The sequence below is a fragment of the Macaca thibetana genome, chromosome 7 (assembly GCF_024542745.1).
Source record: "Macaca thibetana thibetana isolate TM-01 chromosome 7, ASM2454274v1, whole genome shotgun sequence".
Classification (NCBI taxonomy): domain Eukaryota; kingdom Metazoa; phylum Chordata; class Mammalia; order Primates; family Cercopithecidae; genus Macaca; species Macaca thibetana.
Genome location: NC_065584.1, coordinates 84,539,521 through 84,566,770, shown reverse-complemented (window position 1 = coordinate 84,566,770; position 27,250 = coordinate 84,539,521). Strand labels below are relative to the sequence as shown.

The 27,250-nt window shown below is 41.6% G+C and overlaps 1 protein-coding gene and 1 non-coding gene across 2 annotated transcripts in view; one reads left to right on the top strand and one right to left on the bottom strand.

The window, feature by feature from the left end:
- RNF212B (ring finger protein 212B) overlaps positions 1 to 26,968 on the top strand; it is a 37,343-nt gene extending 10,375 nt beyond the window's left edge. Inside the window, exons 5-15 of the mRNA XM_050796469.1 lie at positions 11,559 to 11,674; positions 12,893 to 12,953; positions 13,671 to 13,699; positions 15,958 to 16,004; positions 16,222 to 16,264; positions 17,806 to 17,866; positions 18,254 to 18,302; positions 21,874 to 21,913; positions 22,810 to 22,907; positions 24,106 to 24,167; positions 26,311 to 26,968. Of these exons, the coding sequence (XP_050652426.1) occupies positions 11,559 to 11,674; positions 12,893 to 12,953; positions 13,671 to 13,699; positions 15,958 to 16,004; positions 16,222 to 16,264; positions 17,806 to 17,866; positions 18,254 to 18,302; positions 21,874 to 21,913; positions 22,810 to 22,907; positions 24,106 to 24,167; positions 26,311 to 26,379 (675 nt within the window). The 3' untranslated portion in view covers positions 26,380 to 26,968. The remainder of the gene's footprint in view (positions 1 to 11,558; positions 11,675 to 12,892; positions 12,954 to 13,670; positions 13,700 to 15,957; positions 16,005 to 16,221; positions 16,265 to 17,805; positions 17,867 to 18,253; positions 18,303 to 21,873; positions 21,914 to 22,809; positions 22,908 to 24,105; positions 24,168 to 26,310) is intronic.
- Positions 12,472 to 12,574, bottom strand: LOC126960212 (U6 spliceosomal RNA). The gene has a single exon (XR_007727791.1). It is a non-coding gene; the product is annotated as a U6 spliceosomal RNA (small nuclear RNA).
- Positions 26,969 to 27,250: the final 282 nt, after the last annotated feature.

Genomic DNA, 27,250 nt, shown 5'->3' with positions numbered 1-27,250 from the left:
CAGGCTGGAGTGCTGTGGCACGATCTCAGCTCACTGCAACCTCTGCTTCCTGGGTTCAAGCAATTCTCCTGCCTACACCTCCTGAGTAGCTGGAATTATAGGTGTGCGCCACCACGCCCGGCTAATTTTTGTATTTTTAATAGAGACGGGGTTTCACCATGTTGGTCAGGCTAGTCCGGAATTCCTGACCTCGTGATCCGCTCACCTCAGCCTCCCAAGGTGCTGAGATTACAGACGCGCCACCATGCCCACCCCCCAAGCCTCTTTTTATTTATAAGGCACTGATCCCATTTATAAGGCACTAATCCCATTCACAAGAGCAAAGCCTTCAGGACATAATAACCTCCTAAAGCCTCCATATCTTAATACTATTGCATTGAGAGTTGAGTGTCAACAAATGAATTTTTGTGGGACGCAAACATTCAGACCACAGCAGGCCAGTAAATATTTTAAGCTTTGCAGGCCATACAATTTCCGACGCAGCTATCCAACTCTGCTGTTGTAGCACGGAAGCAGCCATAGACAGCATGTAAGCAAATGGGTATAATTATGTTCCAATAAAACTTATTTACAAAAACAGACAGCTAGCCCAGCACGGTGGCTCACGCCTGTAATCCCAGCACTTTGGGAGGCCAAGGCCGGCGGATCACGAGGTCAGGAGATCAAGACCATCCTGGCTAACACAGTGAAACCCCATCTCCACTAAAAATACAAAAAATTAGCTGGGCGTGGTGGCGGGCGCCTGCAGTTCCAGCTACTGGGAAGGCTGAGGTAGGAGAATGGCATGAAACCCAGGAGGCAGAGGTTGCAGTGAACTGAGATCGCACTACTGCACTCCAGCCTGGGCGACAGAGTGAGACTGTCTCAAAAACAAAAAAAACCCCAAAAAACAAAACAGACAGCTGGTCATGTTCAGTTGTTTGCTGACTATTGGTCTATTTTATGTTTTTAAAGGATTTTTGAAGTCTCATGTTTTTACTAATATATACATCCATAATTGCTACATATACTGTTGGAATAAAATCAGGTCAAGATTTGATCTCATCAATAGACCAGAGCTTCTCCATCCCTCATTTGAATTAAGAATTTGAACAACTGAGGTACTCAGTGGGCCAGATGCAGTGGCTCACACCACTTTGGAGGCCAAGGTGGGAGGATTGCATGAGGCCAGGAGTTTGAGACTAGCTTGGGTAACATAGTGAAACCCCATCTCTACAAAAAATTTAAAAATTAGGTGGGCATGGTGGCACACACCTGTAATCCCAGCTACTCAGGAGGCTGAGGTGGGAGGATCGCTTGATCCCAAGAGGTTGAGGCTGCAGTGAGCCGTGATTGCACCACCGTACTCCAGCTTGGGTAAAAATAGAGAAATTAAAAAGAGATACTCAATGGTGCTTTTGAAGAAAAGTTGTATTTAGTTTAATATTATTTTACCTAAAAAGGAAAAGCTGTCAGTATTTAGGACTTCTGAAACAGTGTAGTTGAATTCTTCATCACTACTGAGCAGGGGGTGGAGGAACCTTAGGCCAGTGTGAGGTTGTATTCCTTTGATCATACAAACTGTGCAACCCAAAACATAACCCTCCGCCTGGTGGGCTGCTGTGGCTCTCATTCAGAGTGGGTACTTCAGACATCTTACTAACAATCCTCCATTGCTTTTGCTAAGAAAGCATTTTTAGGGTTCTTTTTTGCTCTACTCTGTTCCCTCTGAGCCATCACGATAATCTATTTCAATTGCAAATCTGAACAAGTAACTGCCTTTTCAGAATCCTTTGGTGGCTTCCTATCACTAAGTTTCAGACTGCTCAGAGTAATACATAGTTACCTTAATGATCTGGTTCCTCCTAAACTCTCCAATTTCAATCACAACTACCACCTCACATCTCATATACAAACACAAGTTTTTACATAAGGTTATTTATTACTGAATCTATTAGGCAGATTTAGTTCTTTGCAGTTCTTTTACAGACCATATACTTTCATACCTTTATATCTGAAACGCCTAACTTCTACACTTTAAAGACTAAGTTAGGCTGGGCGTGGTGGCTCATGCCTGTAATCCCAGCACTTTTGGAGGCTGATGGGGGTGGATCACCTGAGGTTGAGGGTTCAAGATCTGCCTGGCCAATATGGTGAAACCCCATCTCTACTAAAAATACAAAAAAGTAGCCGGGTGTGGTAGTGGCGTGTGCCTGTAATCCCAGCTGCTTGTGAGACTGAGGCATGAGAATCACTTGAACCTGGGAGGCAGAGGTTGCAGCGAGCCTAGATTGCGCCACTGCACTCCATCCTGGGTGACGGAGCGAGACTGTCTCAAAAAAAAAAAACAAAAAAAAACCTGAATTAATAATTACCTCTTAATCATTATCTCTATCTTGTAAATTCTTGTGTTCTGCATATAACATAGTGTTTTACTTATTGGTTCATGTGTCAGAATGTCTCTTCTACTAGACTGTGATAAGCTACTATGAAACTGGAAAATCTGAGACGAGTCTCAGTTAATTTAGAAAGTTTATTTTGCCAAGATTGAGGACATGTGCCCATGACACAGCCTCAGGAGGTTCAGACGACATGTGCCCAAGGTCAGAGCGCAGTTTGGTTTTATACATTTTCGGGAGACATGAGACATCAATCAACATATGTAAGATGAACGTTGGTTCGGTCTGGAAAGGTGGGACAGCTCAAAGTGGGAGAGGGCTTCTAGGTCCTAGGTAGGTAAGAGACCAATGGTTGCCTTCTTTTGAGTTTCTGATTAGCCTCTCCAAAGGAGGCAATCAGATATGCATGTATCTCAGTGAGCAGACCAGTGACTTTGAATAGAATGGGAGGCAGGTTTGCCCTAAGCATTTCCCAGCTTGACTTTTCCTTTTAGCTTAGTGATTTGGGGGGTCCAAGATATTTTCCTTTGACACTACTAAAAGACAAGAACCCATACTGTTCATCTTAGCATTTCCAGTTCTTATGCCTGGCATAAAGTGTTCAGTAAAGTTTTGCTAAATGAAATATAATCTTTGCACTATATATTTTCTGCCCCTGTGTGAGACATTTTCTGATACCAACCGGTTCTCTGACACCAACTAGGTGTGGAACAATTCAATTCAATTCAATTCTAACACTTAATTCCTAGAGTTTTAGTGTCATACTTCACATGTTTAGGGCTCAGCCTCACAAGACTGCCCCCACTCTGGACACCAGCCACAAATGGGGTACCTAGGCTACAATACTTCAGACTGGCCAACCACAAACTTGAGGATTCTCATGAACTTCCTCCTGCTCCCCCAAGCTTCAATAACTTGCTAGAATGACTCACAGAACTCAGAAAAGTACTTTACTTATTATTACCAGTTTATTATAAAAGATACAACATGGGGGCCAGGTGCAGTGGCTCACACCTGTAATCCCAGCACTTTGGGAGGCCGAGGTGGGTGGATCACCTGAGGTCAGGAGTTCGAGACCAGCCTGGCCAACATGGTGAAACCCTGCCTCTACTAAAAATACAAAAAGTAGATGGGTGTGGTGGTGGGCACCTGTAATTCCAGCTACTCTGGAGGCTGAAGCAGGAGAATCACTTGAACCTGGGAGGCGGAGGTTGCAGTGAGCCAAGATCATGCCACCGCACTCCAGCCTGGGTGACAGCGCAAGACTGTGTCTCAAAAAAAGAAAAGGAAAGAAAAGAAAACAATACATCATGGGAATAGCTAAATGGAAAAGATGCAAAGTATGTGAGGAGGGGTGCAGAGCTTCCATACCCTCTCCAGATGCACTACTCTCCCAGCACCTCCAAGTGTTCACCAACTTGGTACCTCTCTGAACTCCCTTGTTCAGGAGTTGTTATGAAGGTTCCATTACATAGGCGTGATTGATTAAAGAGTTGGTCGTTGGCGATTGAACTCAATCTCTAGCGCCTTTTCCTTCTCTGGTTGTCGGGGGTGGGGGTGGGGTGGGAAGAAGGGTTGGGACCCCAACCCTCCAAACAGTGTTTGGTTCCTCTGGCAACAAGCCCCCATTTTGATGCTATCTAGGACCCCACCAAGAGTCACCTCATTAGCACAAATTCAGGTATGGTTGAAAGGGGCTTGTTATGAATAACAAAAGATGCTCCTATCACTCAGGAAATGCCAAGGGTTTTAGTAACTCTGTGAGGAACCAGGGACAAAGACTGTATATATATTTCTTACACCACACCCTGTTCAAAAGATCCCCCTCAAAATCAGCCCATTAAAAAAAAGACGGTGGCTCAAGCCTGTAATCCCCTCGAAAATCAGGAGATCCATTGGCGAAAAAAAAGGTTTATTATGATTTTATCACATGAACCCGGGATAGCTTGCATTGAGATCCGGCCACTGCACTCCAGCCTCAAATGTCTAAAAAAAGTAAAATTATATGTAGTTCAAATGTCTAAAAAGAGTATAATCATATGTATAATATAATTAATTTCTGAACCGTATCAGTTTCATTGCCCCGTGCATGGCAAGTTAGTACACCAAGACACTGGGTTGCAGCAGAGAAAGAGGTTTAATCATAAGACAGCTGAACAAGGAGATAGGAAACCTCAAATTTGCCTCTAGGAGGAGTTCGAGGCTAGAGGTTTTTAAAGAGTTGGATGAGTAGTAAGCCATGGTGTGGGGATCATTGCTTGGTTAAAGAATGCAGGGTGGAGTCATGAGAAGGGTAGATGAAGAAACTGCATTCTCGAAAATGTGATTGTAAAAGTTTACAAAAACCCCAATTCCCCAGAGAGCTATGAAATGAGCAGAGTGCAGAATATATTCTGTCAGTCTCTTGAAATATTATTTGCCCTCTTAACTGATAAGGCAATGGAGGAAGAAAGTAAGAATGTAATAAAAATATGAAAAAAGTGAAAAAAAAAACCCCTGCATTCTCATGCTGATTCGATTCCTCTGTTGGTCTTCAGACTCGCTAGTGTCAGCTGTTCCACTGGAATTCAAGATCTGAAAAATATCTTAAGCAACTTTTAAGCAAAAGCCTTATGATTCTAATATCATATTCTGTTTATGAGAACAATGAGGATGCAGATGGTCAGCATCTAGTGTGATGTGACTTTCGCAGCTAAAAGGAAGTGTGCCAAAGTGCAGCCTGATTAATCCTTAATTATAACTATATTTCTGTCCAGCACCAAGCATGTAATTCTTGTTAAACCCTATGAGGACGGTTTCATTTCCATGCATCCATCACTCCACTTCAACAATTATCGGTGAATGGCTGATTTTCCTCCATCCATACCTCTTGCCACCCCCACCCAGATTATTTTAAAGCCAAAACCGGATATTACATCATTTCAATCTGTAAATATTTCAGTGTGTATCTCTAAAAGATAGGAACTTTTTTCTTAAATATAACCACATCCTGCTAAGATAACAATTTCATAATATTATCAAATAATCAGGCTGCATTCACATTTCTCCGGTTGTCTCAGTTTTAAAATGTTCCCACATTTTGAACTGAGTTTCAATAAACGTATATATTTCAGTGGTTATGTCTCTTAAGTTTCTTTTACACTATAAGTTTTCTCTCATTTCTTTTTAAGTTATTATTGAAGAAAATGGTCTTTTGTCCTATAGAGTTGTTCACAGTGTGGATTTTGTTTATTGTACCTATGGAGTCATTTTATATGTTCCTCTGTCCTCTATTTCCTGTAAATTGATAGGTAGGTTTAGGGTTAATCACCATCATTGGTTTGGGGGCAGGGGAAGGTAAGGCAAGACCACTTTATTCCAGTGTCGTATTCCACCAAGAGGTACTTAATGGTCTGTGTCTCTTATTTTGTGTGAGGGTAGCCATTGATGAACTTTGCAGAGATCCTTAATTCATTAGAAGTTGTAAAATTCCAATTCTGTCATACTTTCTCATTTTTTTAGTTGGAGTACTTAGAGAAATGTCCTTTTATCAAGTGAATGATTATCCAGATACATAGTTCAAAAATACTAAAACTTGCTTGTAGATATTGTGGAATGAGGGAGTTTCACAAAAGATAGATAAGGCAAACTAATAGGTTTTGAATGTCAAAGAGAGATCGTGAATTTACCAATATCTTTAAAGTGAATTTCTAAAACTTGGTGACTTATTTACAGATGTTCAAAAATTAAATTGCATGCAAAAATAAATCTTCAACTAAATAAAAATGCTGACATTTAAAAATAAGAACTAAGGCTAGGCACAGTGGCTCATGCCTATAATCCCAACACTTTGGGAGGCCGAAGTGGGAGGACTGCTAGAACCCAGGAGTTTGAGATCAGCCTGGGCAACATAGTGAGACCCTTTCTCTTAAGAAAAAAAAAAATTAAAAAATTAGAGGGGTATGGTGGCATGCACCTGTTGTCCCAGCTACTCGGGAAGCTCAAGTGGGAAGATCACTTGAGCCTGGGAGGTTGAGCCTACAGTGAACTGTGAACAAACCCCTGCACTCTAGCCTGGTTGAAAGGGCAAAACTCTATCTCAAAAAAAAAAAAAAAAAAAAAAAAAAAAGAACTAAGACTGGGCATGGTGGCTCAATTCCAGTAGTTCCAGCACGTGGAGGATGACCTGAGGCCAGAAGTTTGAGACCAGTTTGGGCAACACAGCAGGACCCCATCTCTATCAAAATAAAAATAAATAAAAATAAGAACTGGGAAGGTCCTTCTTTAGTACAAAAATGATAATCAAACTGATATTCATTTCCAAAGCATATATTACTTTTTTGTATGTGTGTGCTTTTGGTAGAGATAGCGTTTTGCCATGTTGCCCAGGCTGGTCTCAAACTCCTGAGTTCAAGTGATCTGCCCACCTTGGCTTCCCAAAGTGGTAAGATTACAGGCATGAGCCACTGCACCTGGCCTACTTTTATAAACAAACAGGAATGTTTTGTTTATAATAACCCACATTGGACCAAAACATCTTATTGTAGTAAACCTACTAAGCTCCCCCTTTGCTTCCATTACTGTGCCTCTCTCAGTATTTTTCAGTTATTTCTCCTTTACTCTTTCTACCCTTTTGTTGGACTTAATTCAGAACTGAAGTTTTAATATACTCTCTCAAGCATATAAAATAAAAATTATGTTTCATATATAAAATAAAGTTTATACAAGGCTGTTGGTTTGGATTGAGTTTCTGCACTAGGTCCAGCAGTCCAAACCAAAATGGAATTACTCATGCTGACAGTTCATCTGATCTTCCAAGAAATCAGGAGACGGAGAGGTAATAGGTAAATCTCCAAACAGGCCAATTTTAGCTGGCATAATAAAGAAGTCCCCTCTGCTTTAACCTTTACAAGGAGAGTAACTTTGAACCAACCCATGCACTTTTTGTTCTCTGTTTCTGCTTTCTTCAGCCCTTTTCTGCCTAAAAAGCCAACTTGTCTTCTCAGTTAATCAGAACACTCATTCTGTTTTTTAGAACAATGTGTTGCTCAAGTCTAGAATTGCAAATCGAAGCCAGTTAAAATCTTTAAACTAGCTGGGCATGGTGGCTCATGCCTGTAATCCCAGCACTTTGGGAGGCCGAGGCAGGCGGATCACCTGAGGTCCGGAGTTCAAGACCAGCCTGACCAACATGGAGAAACCCCGTCTCTACTAAAAATACAAAATTAGCCAGGTGTGGTGGTGCATGCCTGTAATCCCAGCTACTCTGGAGCCTTAGGCAGGAGAATGGCTTGAACCCGGCAGTTGGAGGTTGCTGTGAGCCAAGATCGCGCCATTGCACTCCAGCCTGGGCAACAAGAGCGAAACTCCGTCTCAAAAAAAAAGAAAGAAAAAAAAAACTAAATTTGTTGTAATTTTGTATTTTGACACGTTATCAATAGTAAAATGGTAGGAATCTAGAGCGTGAAGACCATTATATCCTTACCTGGTCCTATTATGGAGATAAAGGAAAGGAATCAGGGTATAGAAGTAGACAGTTTCATACCAATAAAATGTTGGTATCAACGTTCCAATAAAACAATATTTAACACTTGAATTATCCAGACAATGTTAAGTGTTATCATCAATAGAACTACTTTTATTATTATCAGCTCTGTGTTACTGTATTAACAAAATAATCCCACCTTTAAGAAAAAGTAAGTGATTGGGAGGCCAAGGCAGGAGGATTGTTTGAGACCAGGAGTTCAAGACCAGTCTGGGCAATATAGCAAGCTATCATTTCTAAAAAAATTTTTTAAATTTTTAAAAAAGCAAGTGAGCAAGCAAAAGTTAATCTTCTTTGGAGAAAGGAAAGAGACCAACCTTTTCATGAGGCTGAGGGATTTGAAGGATTGCTAACTATTGGTAATTTTTTTAAGTACTGTACTGAGGTACATTACTGAGTTAGATTTTAGAATCTTCTTCAGTGAATGTGTTTGATATAGGCTAAACATTTGTACCCTGGTATCAGGCAAAATCACTTCTTCTTCTTTAATACTCCTTGCTGGTTGTTTTCTGGACTGGTCTTTCTTCTTCTTGGAATGATCAGTTTTTTGGGACAAGTAGATAAAGTAGGTCTGCTTAGGCCTGGCAAAAGACCTTCCCGGGGGCCGGGCGCGGTGGCTCAAGCCTGTAATCCCAGCACTTTGGGAGGCCAAGACGGGCGGATCACGAGGTCAGGAAATCGAGACCATCTTGGCTAACACGGTGAAACCCCGTCTACTAAAAAATACAAAAAACCACCCAGACGAGGTTGCGGGCGCCTGTAGTCCCAGCTACTCCGGAGGCTGAGACAGGAGAATGGCGTAAACCCGGGAGGTGGAGCTTGCAGTGAGCTGAGATCCGGCCACTGCACTCCAGCCTGGGCGACAGAGCAAGAATCCGTCTCAAAAAAAATAAAAATAAAAATAAAAAGAACTTCCCATAATCCAGTCTGGCTCCCTGGAGTTCCACAGTGGGGTCTGTTTGTGCACTTATGACCCTTGGTAATGTCAAATGGAGGGCTAACTAATCTAGGGTAGGATTTGGCTTTTCTTGATGCTAGCCTGATTTTGACTTAATTTTACTTCCAACTATCCCCAAGGGTAGGATTAGGATATTTGGGATACTAACACTGTGATTTGGCTGTCTATTATATAGCTTTATCTCTGTTGCTTCTCACCCCTACCCCTGCCATTTTAGGTAATTCCCAGGATTCAGAGTAACTTTTATTCTGCTTCTCCACTGTTCAATTTTTTTTTTTTTTTTTTGAGATGGGTTCTCACTCTGTTGCCCAGGCTGGAGTACAGTGGCACGATCTTGGCTCACTGCAACCTCCACCTTCTGGGTTCAAGTGATTCTCCTGCCTCAGCCTCGCCATTAGCTGGAATTTCAGGTGCACACCACCATGCCCGGCTAATTTTTGCATTTTTAGTAGAGACGGGGTTTCGCCATATTGACCAGGCTGGTCTCAAACTCCTGACCTCAAGTGATCTGCCCACCTTGGTCTCCCAAAGTGCTGGGATTACAGGCATGAGCCACCACACCTGGCCTCCACTATTCAAATTTTCTAAAATAATTTTTTTAAGTTGGGCTCTTGCTCTGTTGCCCAGACTGCAGTGCAGAGGCACAATCATGGCTCCCTGCAGCCTCGAACTCCTGGGTTCAAGCAATCCACCCACTTCAGCCTCTCAAGTAGTTGAAATTACAGGCATGTACCATCGCGCCCTCCTAAATTTTTAAAATTATTTTTTGGCCAGGCACAGTGGCTCACGCCTGTAATCCCAGCACTTTGGGAGGCCAAGATGGGCGGATCAAGAGGTCAGGAGTTCGAGACCATCCTGACCAACATGGTGAAACCCCATCTCCATTAAAAGTACATATATTGGCCGGGCGCGGTGGCTCAAGCCTGTAATCCCAGCATTAGCCAGGCACGGGCGGATCACAAGGCAGGAGATCGACCATCCTGCTAACACGGCGAAACCCCATCTCTACTCAAAAAATTAGGAGGTGGGTCCCAGCTACTCGGGAGGCTGAGGCAGGAGAATGGCGGGAAAGGCGGAGCTTGAGTGACCTGAGATCTGGCCACTGGTGGCGTCTCAAAAAAAAAAAAAAAAAAAAAAAAAAAAAAAAAAAAAGTACATATATTAGCCAGGCATGGTGCAGTCCCAGCTACTCAGGAGGCTGAGGGAGGATAATCGCTTGAAGCTGGGTGAGATCTGAGATGCCACTGCACTCTAGCCTTGGTGACAGAGCGAGACTCAGTCTCAAAAAAAAAATTAAATTAAATTAAATTAAATTAATAAATGAAATTATTTTTTGTACAGACAAGGTCTTGCTATGTTGCTTAGGCTGGTCTCAAATTCCTATCCTTAAGCAATCCTCCTGTCTTAGCCTTGGCTTCCCGAGTCTCTGAGATTATAGGCGTGATCACCATGCCTGGCTTAAAATAAACATTTTCTTTTCACAGCTTAAAATAAACATATTAGTTTTATTAAAAATGAGGGTTTAAAAAAATAGACTAGAGTAAATTCTTATCTATCTAGAACTAGTTTAGTTTACCTTTAAGTAGAAAGGAAACTCTTAAGTACAATTCTTTAGTAAGGTGGCAAGAGCAATTTGAAAATTGAGAACAAAAAGTTTATGAGAAGAGTACCAAGATCTAGGAAAGGACCCTAGACAAAAGAGGGTTTATAGTCTGAACAGGGAGGAAGCAGATGAGACATAAATACTGCTGTGTACTCAAAAGTAGAGCCTGACAAAGCTAAAACACTTTCTAAATATTAACTTTTCATCTGATTCAGCAATCCCATGATAGACACATCAGTATAGCAAATGGTAAAGTGAGGCAAAAGATAAAATTATGTGTGCATGCCCAGAAAAAAAATTCAAGCATAGTTAATCTCCTTCTGTGCCTCTCCACCCTTTCCTATAGCAGCATAAGCAGCCTGCAGGTGACTCTGTGTAGGTGTCTTTAGGGAAAGTAAATTGGTCACTAAGGCTCTGTAATAGCTATGAATGTGGAAGCTGATCCAAACTAATAGTTGACAAGTTAGAACCAATTCTAAGCTCGAAAAACAGTTTTTAAAAAAATCTCTCTTCTTGCACGGGATGCAAAACCATATTTTTAAAGGGTCATTCTGCTATGGTAGAATATTCTCATTAAGATAGTAGAAGGGGCCGGGTGTGGTGGCTTACGCCTGTAATCCCAACACTTTGGGAGGCTGAGGTGGGCAGATCACCTGAGGTTGGGAGTTTGAGACAAGCCTGACCAACATGGAGAAACCCTGTCTCTACTAAAAATACAAAATTAGCTGGGTGTGGTAGCACATGCCTGTAATCCCAGCTACTCAGGAGACTGAGGCAGGAGAATAGCTTGAACCCGGGAGGCAGAGGTTATGGTGAGCTGAGATCACACCATTGCACTCCAGCCTGGGCAACAATAGCAAAACTCTGTCTCAAAAAAAAAAAAAAAAAAAAAAAAAAAAAAAGACACTAGAAGGCTAGTATCCTGGAAATAAGTGCTGAGTTCTCTAGTTCTGGGATGTTGTTTATTAGGCCAGATGTTCTAGAAGAAAATGAGCAGTATAATAAAGTGTGATTTGATGGCTTTCCCTTTGTTGCCAGAAGTGAAGGGAAAGGAGTTATGGGAGAGTATGTCAAAGGCTTGTTTTTCCCTAGTAGGTGTGGAGTTTCCAGAAGAAACAAACAGATCTCCTCATCGCCTTTTATAAGCATAGAATTACAAAGTTAGAAACAGCCATGCAGGAGGCACAGCAGGCACTGGTCAGCCAGGACAAGTAAGTAACATATCAAATCACAAGAGAGCTTTTTTTTTTCTTTCTAAGAAGTGACAGTCTTTATTTCCTTGTGTTTGCAAAACCTGGAAATTGCTCCATATGTATTTGTTTGTTTGGGAAAATCGGGTATAGAATTTTTGATCCCCTGAATCTCCATTTTTTTCTTTCTTCCCTCCAGAGGCTCTCCTCACTTTATAGTTTTCCTCTTCTATTTCCCGGTATCAAAAACTGTTTCCCAGGCCAGGTGCAGTGGCTCACACCTGTAATCCCAGCAGTTTGGGTGGCCGAAGCAGGAGGATCACTTGAGGCCAGGAGAAGGCCAGCCTGGCCAACATAGCGAGACTCTAAAAAAAAAAAAAAAAAGTTTTTAAATAAAAAATTAGCCAGACATGGTGGTTCACACCTATAGTCCCAGCTACTTGGGCTGAGGCTGGAGGATCCTTTGAGCCCAGGAGTCTGAGTTACAGTGAGCTATGATCACACCACTACACTCCAGCCTGGGTGAAAAAGTGAGACACTGTCTCAAAAACTAAAACAAAAAAAAAATCTGCTTCCTTGAGAAGTCAGATATAGCTGATTCACACCGATAACACTCCTTGTAGCCTCAATCTCCTGGGCTCAAGTGATCCTCTCACCTCAGCCTCCCAAGTAGCTGCGACTACAAGTGCACGCCACCATGCCTGGCTAATTTTTGTATTTTTTTTTGTTGTTGTCGAGAGGAGTCTCTCCATATTGTCCAAGCTGGTCTGGAATCCTTTTTTCTCTTCTTTCAAAGTTTATTATTATTATTATTATTTTTTTTTATGGAATGCTTCAAGCATTTACATGTTAACTTTCTTTGGGGGCCATGTTAATCTTCTCTGTATTGTTCCAATTTTAGTGTATGTGCTGCCAAAGCAACCACAAGATGGAATCCTTGATAAAAATTTTTAGACATCAGCAGGCGAGGGGTGTGTGTGTGGGGGGGAGGAAATGGAATTCTTTGCAAATTCCCCTGAAATCATACCAAGTAATTGCTTATTTTGTCCACCTAATTGTTCTCATTATCAAAACCCTGCCATTGTCTCCTTGAATCACCAAATTCCTGATAGAAATAGCTTGTATAGCTGCAACCATTTCTCAATAAGTATTAACTAAATGTTAATAGTTATAATAATAAAAAAATCAGGTTTTTAATCCCTGATTTGCTGCAGCTGATTGGTTCCATCTTTTGCCTAGAGAATTGTCAGTCTTAAGGAAGGAGAATGGAGAACTGAAGAAATTTCTAGCCATTCTAAAGGTGAATGAAATAGATTTTCCTTATTATTATTTTCTCTCTTACTTTTCTCATCTATCTAGCTGATTATATAGAATAGTGTTTCCTAATCTTTTTCTCATCATGGCACACACAGAAATTGATATTTGTACAATAAGCCCCTCTACAGTAAATGGATGAGGTCTCAGCAGACCTTGGGGGACAGAAAGGATCAACTTATAGTACACTCGTAACCCATTCCTGAACATCAGTGAGTCATGAACATCAGTGAGTTGGAAAGTTCTCTTATAGAAGAAACAGCTGTTGCAACTTAAAAATTTCTCTTCGAGAAACTCAAGACACCTCAGGACGCTTCCTCTGCATCACACTCTACTTCCTAAATAGTTTTTCTTCCTAAGAATATTCTGTGTATTTATATAATTTTCCTATTGATCCCACTCCTGTAATTATTCTAGCACATTGTAGTGTGTCATTTTCCTTTCTCTCCCCAGAGACTCCATATTTCCCCACTTATGTTAGTCTATGGGATTCCCTATGCACTCTTACAAAGAACTAAAATTTTATCTCCTCAAAGCTAATAATATCCTAAGGAAATACTGCTGCTACTTTTCCTCCTACTGGGAATCTTAGCAACCATGACTAAGGGGCACTGAGCTTAGTTAGCTAGCAAGTAAGACTGAAGATCTGTTGATTAGGATCCTCAGTTGTAGCCTTCTTCACTCCTGGTTTTTTCACCTATAGGAATCTCCAAGTCGGTACCAAGGAAGCAGGTCAGTTGTATCAGCTCCCATACTAACCCAACCCCCTGAAAACTCCTGTTCTTTCTTGACTCCTGGCTGTGTGAACTCTGAGAGAGAGAAAATGGTTAATGCATTTGGCTTTCACTTCTGCAAGAAAGAGTTATTGAAAGTGCCGAAGTAAAATCTTAATTATAATGCTCACCCTTGACTGTCATCTTATGAAATACTACTGTTTGAAATGCTGGTTCCTCAGTGCCATAAAGAAATAGCATTTGAACATAAATTTAATTTACTCAGCAAGGACATTTTTACTTCCTGCAGAAAGGGTTCACTCGCCAGCAAGATTACACTGAACAAAGGAGACAGGGTCATTTATAACCTGACGCATCTACCTTACTGCTGTGTCCGGTTTCCATTGGCTGGAACGGGACCTCACATTCTGTATGTGTTCCGATTGGCTAACAACTTAGAACTTTTTAAAAGAGGCAAAGGTAGAGGAGAACCAAGGAAGGAAGAAGTAACTTGTGGAATGCTGAGAAAGGTAAAAACATCTTCAAATAAGGAAGGAACAGGCTATAACCTAACGCTTGCTTGGACCAATGTAAGTGTACCAGGGCAAATATTTAGGCTAAGTTGTGGCAGCTAAGAACATAAAGTACATTGATTTCTTTATTACGGCTAGCAGATATTTAAGAATGTTAGTACAGGTCTTTAAATAAATTTTGCTTTTAAGAGAAGTTACTGTTTATTCCTAATTAGACGAAGAGGAAAGCCTTTAAAGAGGAACCTCTACTTTACTTTTTACACTACTCATCCTTAAAAATTCAACTCAGTCATTTCCTCTGTGAAGACTGCATTAGGTGGAATTAGATGGTCTATTCATTCATTCAGTAAATATTAAGTGCCTACTGTTTATCAGGTACTATGTTATGGGCTGGATATATGCTACCGGTCCTTTCTAATTAGTGATATATATGCTCTACCAACGCTTTTTTTTTTTTGAGACGGAGTCTTGCTCTGTCGCCCAGGCTGGGGTGCAGTGGCCGGATCTTAGCTCACTGCAAGCTCCGCCTCCCGGGTTTACGCCATTCTCCTGCCTCAGCCTCCCGAGTAGCTGGGACTACAGGCGCCCGCCACCTCGCCGGGCTAGTTTTTTGTATTTTTTAGTAGAGACGGGGTTTCACCGTGTTAGCCGGGATGGTCTCGATCTCCTGACCTCGTGATCCGCCCGTCTTGGCCTCCCAAAGTGCTGGGATTACAGGCTTGAGCCACCGGCCCGGCCATCTACCAACTCTTAAACATATTTTTAGTATCGGCCAGGCATGGTGGCTCACGCCTGTAATTCCAGCACTTTGGGAGGCGGAGGCAGGCGGATCATGAAATCAGGAGATTGAAACCATCCTGGCTAACATGGTGAAACCCTGTCTCTACTAAAAATACAAAAACAAAATTAGCCGGGTGTGGTGGCGGACACCTGTAGTCCCAGCTGCTCAGGAGGCTGAGGCGGGAGAATGGTGTGAACCTGGGAGGCAGAGCTTGCAGTGAGCGGAGATCACCCACTGCACTCCAGCCTGGGTGACAGAGCGAGACTCTGTCTCAAAACAAACAATTAAAAAAAATCTATATATATATATGTGTGTGTATATATATTTATATATATTTTAATATCAGCCCTGCATTATGGATTAAAAAGACACGGTCCTACATTCATAGAAGCTACCGTCTAGTGTTGTTTTGTCCTTCTGTTCTTCTGATAAGCCCATTACAACACTTAAACACTGCTCTGATTTTTTTTTTTTTAATCTCTCCCACTAGCCTGTAAGCCTCTCAGTTATTCTAGGTATTTTTGTAATCTCAGGATCTAGGAAATATAGACCCAAATATATGCTCGTTGGATGGCATCCTTCTTTCTGGTTATTTTGGGTTTAGTTCTTTTTCTAGTTTCTTAAGGTGGATGAGACAATGGAGGGATGTATGAATGGGTGGATAGATGTATGGTTGAGAGTACTTGATAAGGCACTGAGGAGGGAAGAAAGGTGTACTTTAAAGCTTCTATTATAGGCAACACAGAGGTGGAGAAAGCTCCAATTAGGGAGTTGGAAAGCAAGGGGTTTTATGTGGAAACTTTGCTTCCATATTTCAGGATGCTACCTATGATACATGAGAGTAAGCAGTTTGTGCTCAGAGAGGAAGCTATTATTTCTATAAAGTGATCTGATTGATCCTCTAAAGTTGCACTTAACCTCTGCCCAGAGAGATTAGAGCCGCCTCTTTTTTTTTCCTTGCAGGTCAACCACACCTCGACCAGTGGGCATTACTTCCCCATCACAGTCAGGTGGAGAACACTTTTCCCCTAAATATCTGTGTGAGATGAATATCCTTTCCTTATGTAGAAGATGGTTTCCTCTCAGAGACAATAATGTGATCTTCCTAACTTTATGTATAATATGAAAACATTATATCACCAGATAATCATGCACAACAAATTGGCCAGGCAAGGCAGGTGCACGATTGATGGCAATTTTTTTATTCTGTAGTTTATTCTCTTTCAGTTACCCCACGGCCCAGTTTCCAGCATAGCAGTCAAGTGGTCAGGTAAGCTCACACAGCAACATTAAAACTGTTGGCAAAAGTTGGAAGATAAAAGAAATATCTAGTTGTAGCTCAGTTTGGGACTGATAAAATTTTAGGTCTATGTAGAAGTTTAAAGCTAGGGTTTGTTTTTTTTTTCCCGTGCCAAACTGTATCCAGCTTTATTAAAGATACTATCCATAAATGATCATGATATTTCAGGCAGGACATGGGCAGACAATCATTAACAGTATACAACAACTTTCAAACTCCCTTCTTCAATGGACTACCAAAAATCAGAAAGCCACTATAAATCCCAATGAAATCTTCATCTCATGCTCTGAACAGGGAAAGTTTAGAGTGAGGGTTGACGTTTCACATTTAGCATATTGTTTAACAACTTTTCACAAGCCAACCCTGACTTTCAGGAAGTGAAATGAAAATGGCAGAATTTGGCCGGGCGCGGTGGCTCAAGCCTGTAATCCCAGCACTTTTGGAGGTCGAGACGGGTGGATCACGAGGTCAGGAGATCGGGACCATCCTGGCTAACATGGTGAAACCCCGTCTCTACTAAAAAAAATACAAAAAATTAGCCGGGCGAGGTGGCGGGCGCCTGTAGTCCCAGCTACTCGGGAGGCTGAGGCAGGAGAATGGCGTGAACCCGGGAGGCGGAGCTTGCAGTGAGCCGAGATCGCGCCACTGCACTCCAGCCTGGGTGACAGAGCGAGACTCCGTCTCAAAAAAAAAAAAAAGAAAATGGCAGAATTTATCTGAGGATCCACAATCTAGAAATGGAACCACTGCTCTTTTGACAGATGCCATCTCAGTGGCATCACTGGAAAGTCCAGATTGCCTGACAAACTGGTAATCAATGACTGGGGGTCAGGTTCCAACAGATGTCTGGGCTTAAGGGAGTTAAGTCTATGCTGAAAGATGGAAAGGGAGAAGAGGACATAAAAACGAATTTGTTTTTTAATACCACAAGGCTTTTGTGCCAAGGTGGCCATGTGTGTCAAAGTCAGGGAATCCCTCCTTCTGGGAGCCAAGAGGAAGTCTCTCAGAACTAGAAGGGGAAGGTGTTTTCCTCGCATCAATCCAGCTTCGGAGACTTTCTATTAGTGGCATATGCCCCTTCCCCAAAAAACAACAAGTGTTCTGTGTTCTAATAACATATAAAGCTAGGTATTTTTTTGAGGCTGGGCACAGTAGCTCATGCCTGTAATCCTAGCACTTTGGGAGGCCAAGGCGAGTGGATCACTTGAGGTCAAGAGTTCGAGACCAACCTGGCCAACATGGTGAAACTCAGTCTCTACTAAAAATACAAAAGTTAGCCAGGCATGGTGGTACACGCCTGTAGTCCTAGCTAAACTTGGGAGGCTGAGGCATGAGAATCACTTGAACCCAGGATGTGGAGGTTGCAGTGAGCTAAGCTTATGCCATTGTGCTCTAGCCTGGGCAACAGAGCGAGACTGTGTCTGAAAAACACAAAAACAAAAAAAAAAAACAACAATAACAAGTAAAACTCGGTTTTTACCTTTTTTTTCTTTTTGTTTCACCTTATACAGTCGGTCCTCCTCAGCGGAATCTATTCCTTATAGAGAGGCTGGCTTTGGTGGCTTGGGACAAGTAAGTAATGTTCACCTTATCTTTCAGATTGAAGTTTCTAATGCTAAATGAAAGCAAAGGTTTATCAAGAACTTAAATTTATATTGGTTTTGGCATAAATTATCTGATGTCTTACTGGACCCTATTTTCTTCTGGCAATGGAGACCTGATGTTAGAAACTGACAGAGAATAAATAGGGGTGGAAATAGTGAAAGTGTTTAAGGACTGAATCAACAATGTCCATGGTGTTCATTTTGGAAGGAGTGAAGTATGGATCTTTCTTAGACTAGTATGCCCACTGTAGTAGAACAATATATGCTTGAATGTGTAGCTATAGATAAATAGGGAATAGGGAAGCCAGATAACTGAGATATATTTATTAATTGATGCTTATTATTTGTCTATCAGGGAAGCAGAGGTCTGCAGGGACGGAGAACTCCCAGAGACTCTTATAATGGTGAGGTGGGGGGAAAAGGGTGTCAGAAATCAACCTACTCTATGCAGAGATCTGCAGATTTCTGGTTTTCTATGCATAATATAATGCCATTTCACTTGTTTTTTTTCCAGACAGTGATTCCATGTATCCATACATACATTACAAATTTTTCAAATAATTATATTTTTGTTTTCCAACTAATAAGGGGAAAATAAAGATTTGAGTGATAGAAACTCATTGAAAACCTCTGGTTAGGAGATGGAGGATAACTTTTCAGTAAAATTGACTTGGATTTTTTTGAATTGCCACAAGATGGCATTATAAGCTAAGTATAAAAAGAAGGTTCACAAGATGCCGATTGTTGGCCTGAAGGGTATCTGGCTTCTTTACTATGTTTTAAACATAAAAATATTCCAGTGAAGGAATATTTTGGGTCTGCTTACTTAATTTCTTACCTAAAGCCCCTTAAAATTATTACTGTTGTTACCATTTTCAAGGGCATTAACCAGTACCTAAAGAATATGTATCAGAGAGGACTTTCACAAGAAATCATTTGAAATTCCCAAATATCTTTTCTTTAATTCTCCAAATAGTCTCCCACTAAATCTCCCACATTTGAAATCTCCCACTCCTTTGAAAAACATAGATGTTCTAGACAATTTATTTCTCAGGTTAGTAACAACAATGTTCTCTTTTTCATTCTTAATTTTAGTAATTTGAGTATTTTCCTCTTTTTTTTTTTTTTGGTCAATCATTTCAAAGAATTCGTTTTGTTGAGAGTCTGTATTATTTTTTCTATTTTCTGTTTCATTTACTTCTGGTTTAGTCAGTTTCCTTCTCATTATTTTGGATTTACTTCTTTTTCTAGTTTCTTAAGGTGGAAGGTTCGATTATTGATCTGAGATCTTTTTTACTATTGATGTTTCCAGTCATAAATTTCACTGTAGCACTGCTTTCACTGCATCCTATAACATTTGGCATGCTGTGTTTTGTTTTCATTCATTCCAAAGTTTGTTTGTTTTTTGAGGTGGAGTCTCACTCTGTCGCCCAGACTGGAGTGCAGTGGCGCCTTATCAGCTCACTGCCACCTCCACCTCCTGCGTTCACCCTCCCAAGTAGCTGGGACTACAGGCTCACGCCACCACACTTGGCTAATTTTTGTATTTTTAGTAGAGATGGCGTTTCACCATGTTGATCAGGCTGGTCTCCAACTCCTCACCTCAGGTGATCTGCCCACCTCAGCCTGCCAAAATGTTGGGATTACAGGCATGAGCCACCACGCCCCATCCCATTCCAAAGTATTTTTTAGTGTCCCTCGTGATTTTTTTTGGACCCATTGGTTGTTTATCAATGTGTTGTTTAATATCTACACATATGTGAAGTTCCCAAATTTCCTCCTGTTATTGGTTTTGACTTTCAGTAATTTAAATCCTTTTAAATTTATGACATAACATGTGGTCCATCCTGGAGAATGCTCCATGTGTATGGGAAGAATGTATATTCTACTATTTTTGGGTGGTGTATTCTATAGAGTCTGCTAGGTTTAGTTAGTATATCGTGTTGTTCAATTAGTACGCTTCTGTTTCCTTTCCTTGCTGATCCAGTCCAGTTGTTCTGTCCATTATTGAAAGTGGGGTATTAAAGTCAACAACTATTATTGTGGTTTTTGGTTTTTTGTTTTCTTGTTTTTTTGAGACAGAGTCTCGCTCTGTTGCTGATGCTGGAGTGTAGTGGCACAATTGTGCCTCTCTGCAGCCTCCACCTCCCACGCTCAAGCGATAGTCCCACTTCAGCCTCCTGAGTAGCTAGAACAAAAGGCATGTGCCACCACACCTGGCTAGATTTTTTATTTCAATTTTCTTGTCTTTGTAGAAATGAGGTCTCCCTGTTCTGCTCTGGCTGGTCTCGAATTCCTGGGCTCAAGCGATACTCCTGCCTCAGCTCCCAAAGTGCTGGGATTATAGGCATGAGCAACCATGCCAGTCCTTATTATTGTCAAATTGTCTTATTTTCTCTTCAATTCTCAATTTTTGCTTAATGTATTTTAGGACTCTATTGTTAGATGCATATATAAATGTTTCTCTTCTTGATATAAATGGACCCCTTTATCATTATTTAATGCCTCTGTCTCTTGTAACTTTTTTTTTTTTTGAGACAGAGTCTCACTCTCCTCTTGGAGAGTGCAGTGGCAAAATCTCGGCTCACTGCAACCTCTTCTCCCAGCTTCAAGCGATTCTCGTGCCTCAGCCTCTTGAGTAGCTGGGATTACAGGCATGTGCCACCACGCATGGCTAATTTTTGTATTTTTAGTAGAGACGAGGTTTCACCATGTTGGCTAGGCTGATCTCAAACTCCTGGCCTCAAGTGATCTGCCGGCTTTGGCCTCCCAAAGTGCTGGGATTACAGGCATGAGCCACGATGCCTGGCCCAACAATTTTGTCTTAAAGTCTATTTTGTCTGATATTAGTATAGCCACTCTTTTGTTCACTGTTTTTTGCATGGAATATATTTTTTCATCCTTCTCCTTTCAACCTATATGCATCTTTGAATCCAAAGTGAGTCTCCTGTAGACTGTGTATAGTTGGACTTGTTTTTTCTTTCATCTGTTCTGCCAGTTTCTGCCTTTTAATTCATTTACATTTAGTGTAATTACAGATAAGGAAGGACTGATTTCTGCATTTTGTTATTTGTTTTCTATATGTCATGCTTTTTGATTAGCCTTTTGTTTGTCCCAGCTGATATTTATCTCCTTAGGCAGCCAAACAAGTGCTTCTAATTGTTTTCAACAGACTGGAGAAAGGTTTTTCTGCACTTGGTAAGCTCTGAGCTCCAAGTCCTGGTGAACTTGAGCTCCAAATCCTGGTGCTGTCAAAGACAACCTTGAAAGTGGGGTCTTCCAGGGAACCACTAGACAGGTTAAATTATAACAATTCTCTGGGAATGAGTCCTTCAAAAAGCTCCAACCCTGTTCCATCCCCTCTAGTGACTGCCAGACTGTTGGTTTTCACCATGAGTGTGCCCTGTTGGTTTTCAAGGCTACCATGGAGCCAGAGAAGGAGAAATGGCAATAAAGCAAGTTAAAATGCCACAAACCTTGCTGTTTTTACTAACATTCTGCTATTTTTCTTGAATAAACATTCTCCAGATTACTACAAGCCCTTTGTTAATTTCCAGATTTCTGAAGAAGTTGATTCTGACCATTATGCCAATTTTCTCATTGCTTTTATGGAGGAGGAAATTTTTGGAGGTCTTTGCTCTGCCATTTTTGTTGATGTCACTCGTAACTAATTTTTGTCTTTACCCATTCTTTCTGGTGATTTCCATCTTAGAGGGGAAGCCAAGGCACAGATACATTAGAGCACATGAAGGCAGTGAGGGATCTCAGTCCACAGACTCATGAAAGGGAGAGGAAAGCACCTATAAGAGATACTGCTATGTGATTTGTGAGCTTTTTCACTTGGCATTAGCCCCCAACCCTAACGTATATACTAAAAATCTTTTATCTCCATTTCCTTTGCCCTGGCCCCAAGTATACCTGAATCTCTTCTCCAGTTCATGGGTGATCTCATAGGCTTATTTTTATGCTTTCCAGAAACCCCTTCACCAGCTTCAACTCACAGCCTATCTTATAGGTGAGTAACACTGCGCTTCCTTTTTCTTGGGATGTGTTCATACTTAAACTCTGCCAGCAGGCTTGGTGCAGTGGCTCACGCCTGTAATCCCAGCACTTTGGGAGGCCGAGGAGGGTGGATCACGTGAGGTCAGGAGTTTGAGACCAGCATGGCCAACATGGCAAAACCCCGTCTCTACTAAAAGTACAAAAATTAGCCGGGAGTGGTGGCAAATGCCTGTAATCCCAGCTACTCAGGAGGCTGAGGCAGGAGAATTGCTGAATCCGGGAGGTGGAGGTTGCAGTGAGCTGAGATGGTGTCACTACCCTGCAGCCTGGGTGACAGAGTGAGACAATGTCTCAAAAAAACAAACAAAAACAACAGAACTCTGCCAGCAGTCCTGGGGCTACTTCTCCACTGGCTTGTACCACTGAAGTTTATAATGTGCCTTATAAGCAAAAAGGAAGTTGGATAGCACTGTGTTTAATATACATCCAAATTACTGTATTTTGGCCAGGTAGTGGCTCCCACCTGTAATTCCAGCACTTAGGGAGCCCAAGGTGGGAGGATTGCTTAAGCCCAGGTGTTGGAGACCAGCCTGAGCAACAAAGCGAGACCTAATTACCCGGGCTTGGTGGGTGTATGCTAGTGGTCCCCGCTACTTGGGAGGCTAAGACAGGAGGATTGCTTGAGTTTAGGAAGTCAAGGCTGCAGTGAGCCATGATCATACTACTGCACTCCAACCTGGGTAACAGAGTGAGACCCTGTCTCCAAAAACAAAAAAATTATCTTCAGTTGCAAGCAGGGGATTTTTTTCCTCTCTGGCCTAACTGTATAGGCTCTTCCATTACATATGCTTTTTATTTTTACTTTTACCTTTCCTTTTCTCTGCTGATGCTTTTATTTCCTTTCCTTAGACCTTCATCTGCCTCCTCTGGACAGGGGATTTTTTCTTTCAGACCATCCCCAAATGGGCATTCAGGCCACACAAGAGTCCTCACCCCCAACAATTTTGGTAAGTTAAATAACATTTCCAAAGGAATGGAGCTTCAACTATAGACACATATACTAAACTGAAGAGGTTTTCAAAGAGATGATCTAGTTGGCTCCTTAATATTATTTTTTTTTTTTTTTTTTTTTTTTTGAGACGGAGTCTCGCTCTGTCCCCAGGCTGGAAGAGCGGATCTCAGCTCACTGCAAGCTTGTTTACGCCATTCTCCGGCCTCAGCCTCCCGAGTAGCTTGGCTCGCCCGGCTAGTTTTTTGTATTTCTTAATAGAGACGGGGTTTCTTTAAGATGGCCGATCTCCCACCTTTTCTTCCCAAAGTGCTGGGATTACAGGCTTGAGCCACCGCGCCCGGCCGCCTTAATATTCTTTAAGAGCCATCCCATTTTCTTCAGAGTGAAGGGAGACTCTGGGTTTTGCCTGGTTAGCACTCATCCTGTCACCAGTCGAGTCCTACTGTTTAGCCAGAAGGTTGGCCTGTAGGACTAAACTGGCTTCTCAAAAGTCCCTATATTGAAAATGCTGGGCACTCAGTTCTGAGGATTATAAGGCCAATATCCATTCTTCTCTGCATCTTTTTCAGTAAAGGTGGTACCACCAGTCCTCTTGTTAAGAGGCTGCCATCTTCCATAGCTCACCTAAATCTTTATATTGCCTATCTTTCCACTCATAGTTAAATCTCAGACCTTTGCCAGTACCTGGTCCTCACAGGAAAAGAACAGACTTTATAACCCATTTCTTAAATTGATAATTGTGTTTCCCTTCTGAGTAGTGTTCCTTTAAGAACTACCTCGTGGCCGGGCGCGGTGGCTCAAGCCTGTAATCCCAGCACTTTGGGAGGCCGAGACGGGCGGATCACGAGGTCAGGAGATCGAGACCATCCTGGCTAACACGGTGAAACCCCGTCTCTACTAAAAAAAATACAAAAAACTAGCCGGGTGAGGTGGCAGGCGCCTGTAGTCCCAGCTACTCCAGAGGCTGAGGCAGGAGAATGGCGTGAACCCAGTAGGCGGAGCTTGCAGTGAGCTGAGATCCAGCCACTGCACTCCAGCCTGGGTGACAGAGCGAGACTCCATCTCAAAAAAAAAATAAAAAAAAAAAAATTAAAAAAAAAAAAAAGAACTACCTCGTTACCCTGACCCACAAGTAACACCGCCGAGAAACTGCCCAAGGAAGTCATCTTTCACTGTTCCATTCTATCCTTCAGCTCAGAGGGAGAGCAGAACCACACTAGAGAGTCTTCCTAGTTTCCAGCTTCCAGTCCTGCAGGTGAGACCTGGCTAGTCTAACTTGTCTGTGCATAAAATCTCACATGGTTAGGCCTGCACACTAAATGCCTCAGGGTAGTGGAATATAACCAGTGAAAAATGATATGAGTTTAAACTCTGGTAACTGTATGTTCACAACCTTCCAGAATGGTTTCAATTCTAGATTTTATCCTACTGTTGGATTAGCTTCCTGGTTTGGGGTTTTAAAATGAAGTCACATGCTAGTGAGAGGCTTTAAACTGAGAGGTCTTGGCCAGGGTGAAATAAGTGTGGACACACTGACATTTTCAGTAGTTCCACAATCAAGTATTTTCTATGACATATATCTTTTGGGTAGAGGTACTACTTGAACTAGGAAAAACCACATTTACTTCTCCAGAGACAGCTAGAGTAATATTTTATAAATTTATGGGACTATGATTCCGATTCCAGTAACAAAAAGAAAAGGGCATGGTAACAAGGAAAGGTTTGTAAAGAGTTCTGTTAAATGAAAAGTCACCGGGGGCGGTGGCTCACGCCAGTAATCTCAGCACTTTGGGAGGCCGAGGCGGGTGGATAACCTGAGGTCAGGAGTTAGAGACCAGCCTGACCAATATGGTAAAACCCCATCTCTACTGAAAATACAAAAATTAGCTGGGTGCGGTGGCAGGCACCTGTAATCTCAGCTACAAGAGAGGCTGAGACAGGAGAACTGCTTGAACCTGGGGGGCGGAGGTTGCAGTGAGCTGAGATCATGCCACTGCACTCCAGTGCCTGGGTAAACAGAGCGAGACTCCATCTCAAAAATAAATAAATAAATAAAAATAAAAAAATAGAAGTCCAGTCTTGCCTTTTTTTTTTTTTTTTTTAATGGCTTGGATTTTGAGCATATTTAGGCCCTTTTTTCACTCCAAGCTCCTGGTGTCCCCAGGGACAGTTCCTTCATACTAAGGTAGGTATATATTTTGCTCCCATATTCCAAGATGCCCTTTTATTTTCATCAGTAAGAAATTAGGGTCTAGGCCGGGCGCGGTGGCTCAAGCCTGTAATCCCAGCACTTTGGGAGGCCGAGACGGGCGGATCACGAGGTCAGGAGATCGAGACCATCCTGGCTAACACGGTGAAACCCCGTCTCTACTAAAAATACAAAAAACTAGCCGGGCGAGGTGGCGGGCGCCTGTAGTCCCAGCTACTCAGGAGGCTGAGGCAGGAGAATGGCGCAAACCCGGGAGGCGGAGCTTGCAGTGAGCTGAGATCCGGCCACTGCACTCCAGCCCGGGCTACAGAGCAAGACTCCGTCTCAAAAAAAAAAAAAAAAAAAGAAATTAGGGTCTAAGCCTTAAGAGGCAACACTGGGGAAATAACAGTCCTCCCTAAGATACTCACAAATGGAGGGATTAACCTACAGAGGAAAAAATACTTAAAAGCTCAATAAACCATCTACAAATATTTGGCCCCTAACTGGATCTTGACTGAAACAAGCTGTAGAAAAAAAAATAAAAAAAAAAAAAACAATTCATGAGACAGTTTAACAAAATTATCTATTGGACATTTGATATTAAATAATTGTTAATATTGGAGAGTTTTTGGTATGATGATATTGTAGTTATGTTTTAAAAATAGCCATTCACTTTTATAGATACATACTATTTATGGATGAAAAGTCAAATGATGTCTGGGGTTTGCATCCCTAATTTAGTAGGGAGGGACAGTGGGAGAGTAGAAATAAAAGATTGGCCACGAATTATTTGTTAAAGATGGACAATGGGCACATGAGTTCATTATACTATTCTATGTATTGTTTGAAAATGTGAAAAAATTTTAAAGTTATTGAAGGAAATGCCACCTCCTCAGAGGCCTAAGTACTCTGCCTCCCTGGTAGTCATCTCTGGGTGTGGTAGTCATATGTCCCAGATTTTCCAAAATAATTTTCAAATATTCATCCTTATTATTATCACCATAGCCACTGAAATGTTCCAGAGACTGTCACATTAGATGTAGTAAATCCTACTTTGGAAAAACTAGTTATCATGCAATGAAGAAAACTATGGGGAAGCAAAAGCAGTGGTGTCTGTCTCGATAAGCTTCATACAATGAGTTCAGAGAGACTTTCTTGCCCTTTTTGTTATAAACACCCACATCTACCTTTTTGTCCTCTGCTGCAGACTCTCTACCAACAACAGAGGCAGATGGGATTACCCAGTGGGAGAGAAGCATGGACCACTTCCAGATAGATCATCTTCAAGGTCTGATCTATACATACTGCTGAAGGATGGACTGTAGCCTCCAGTACCCATTAGGGGTGATGGCCCTGGAAAATTTATCCCTACATTGTTTCCTAGTTTCACTCTATACCTTATGCTCCCTCCATCTTTACCCTATTCACCCTTATCACCTCCCAGGACAGTGGTCAGGTCTTACAAAAGGCTAGTGCTTCAGGAAGATGTTTATAGCTCTTCCAGAAGACCTTGGTAGCTCCCCTCATTTCCTACAATTTGAAACAAAGGTCATAAAAATAATTATTGGCATCATGCTTGGTTGGGAGTTGGGAATGGGGATTGTGATGGATCATATACTCATCACTGTTTCATTTCTGGATTTCATTTTTAGCTATGGATATACTGTCACATTGCCAATGTTAACAAGTAACATCTCTGTTCTTTGTCCTTATTATACATTTTCTATTTGCCTATTGTTTCCTCTATGCTTAGTTACTATTAAATGCTAATTTTCCTTTCTATTGAAAACAACTGTTGGAGACACTGATTTTCAGTTTAGTATATAGATAGTAAAATTAAGACGACACCCTTTTATTGCTACAATTCTATCACTATTACAAGTTCTAGAATGGTGGAATGGGCAAACAACACTACCACTGAGATCAAACATGTATTCTACTTTGGGTACTAAAAGGCAGAAATGAGGAATTAAATAGGTTAGCCACTCACAAGTTGGCCTTAAGCAAAAATACTGGGAAAACAGAAAATAGCAGGCATCTGCCAGAAATAAATTAGCTCTTGGGAATGACCTTGTATCTGAATTAGGAGCCCTATACCCTTTCTGGTACTCTGAATTTATTTTAAAGGCATTTCTAGACACCTTCTC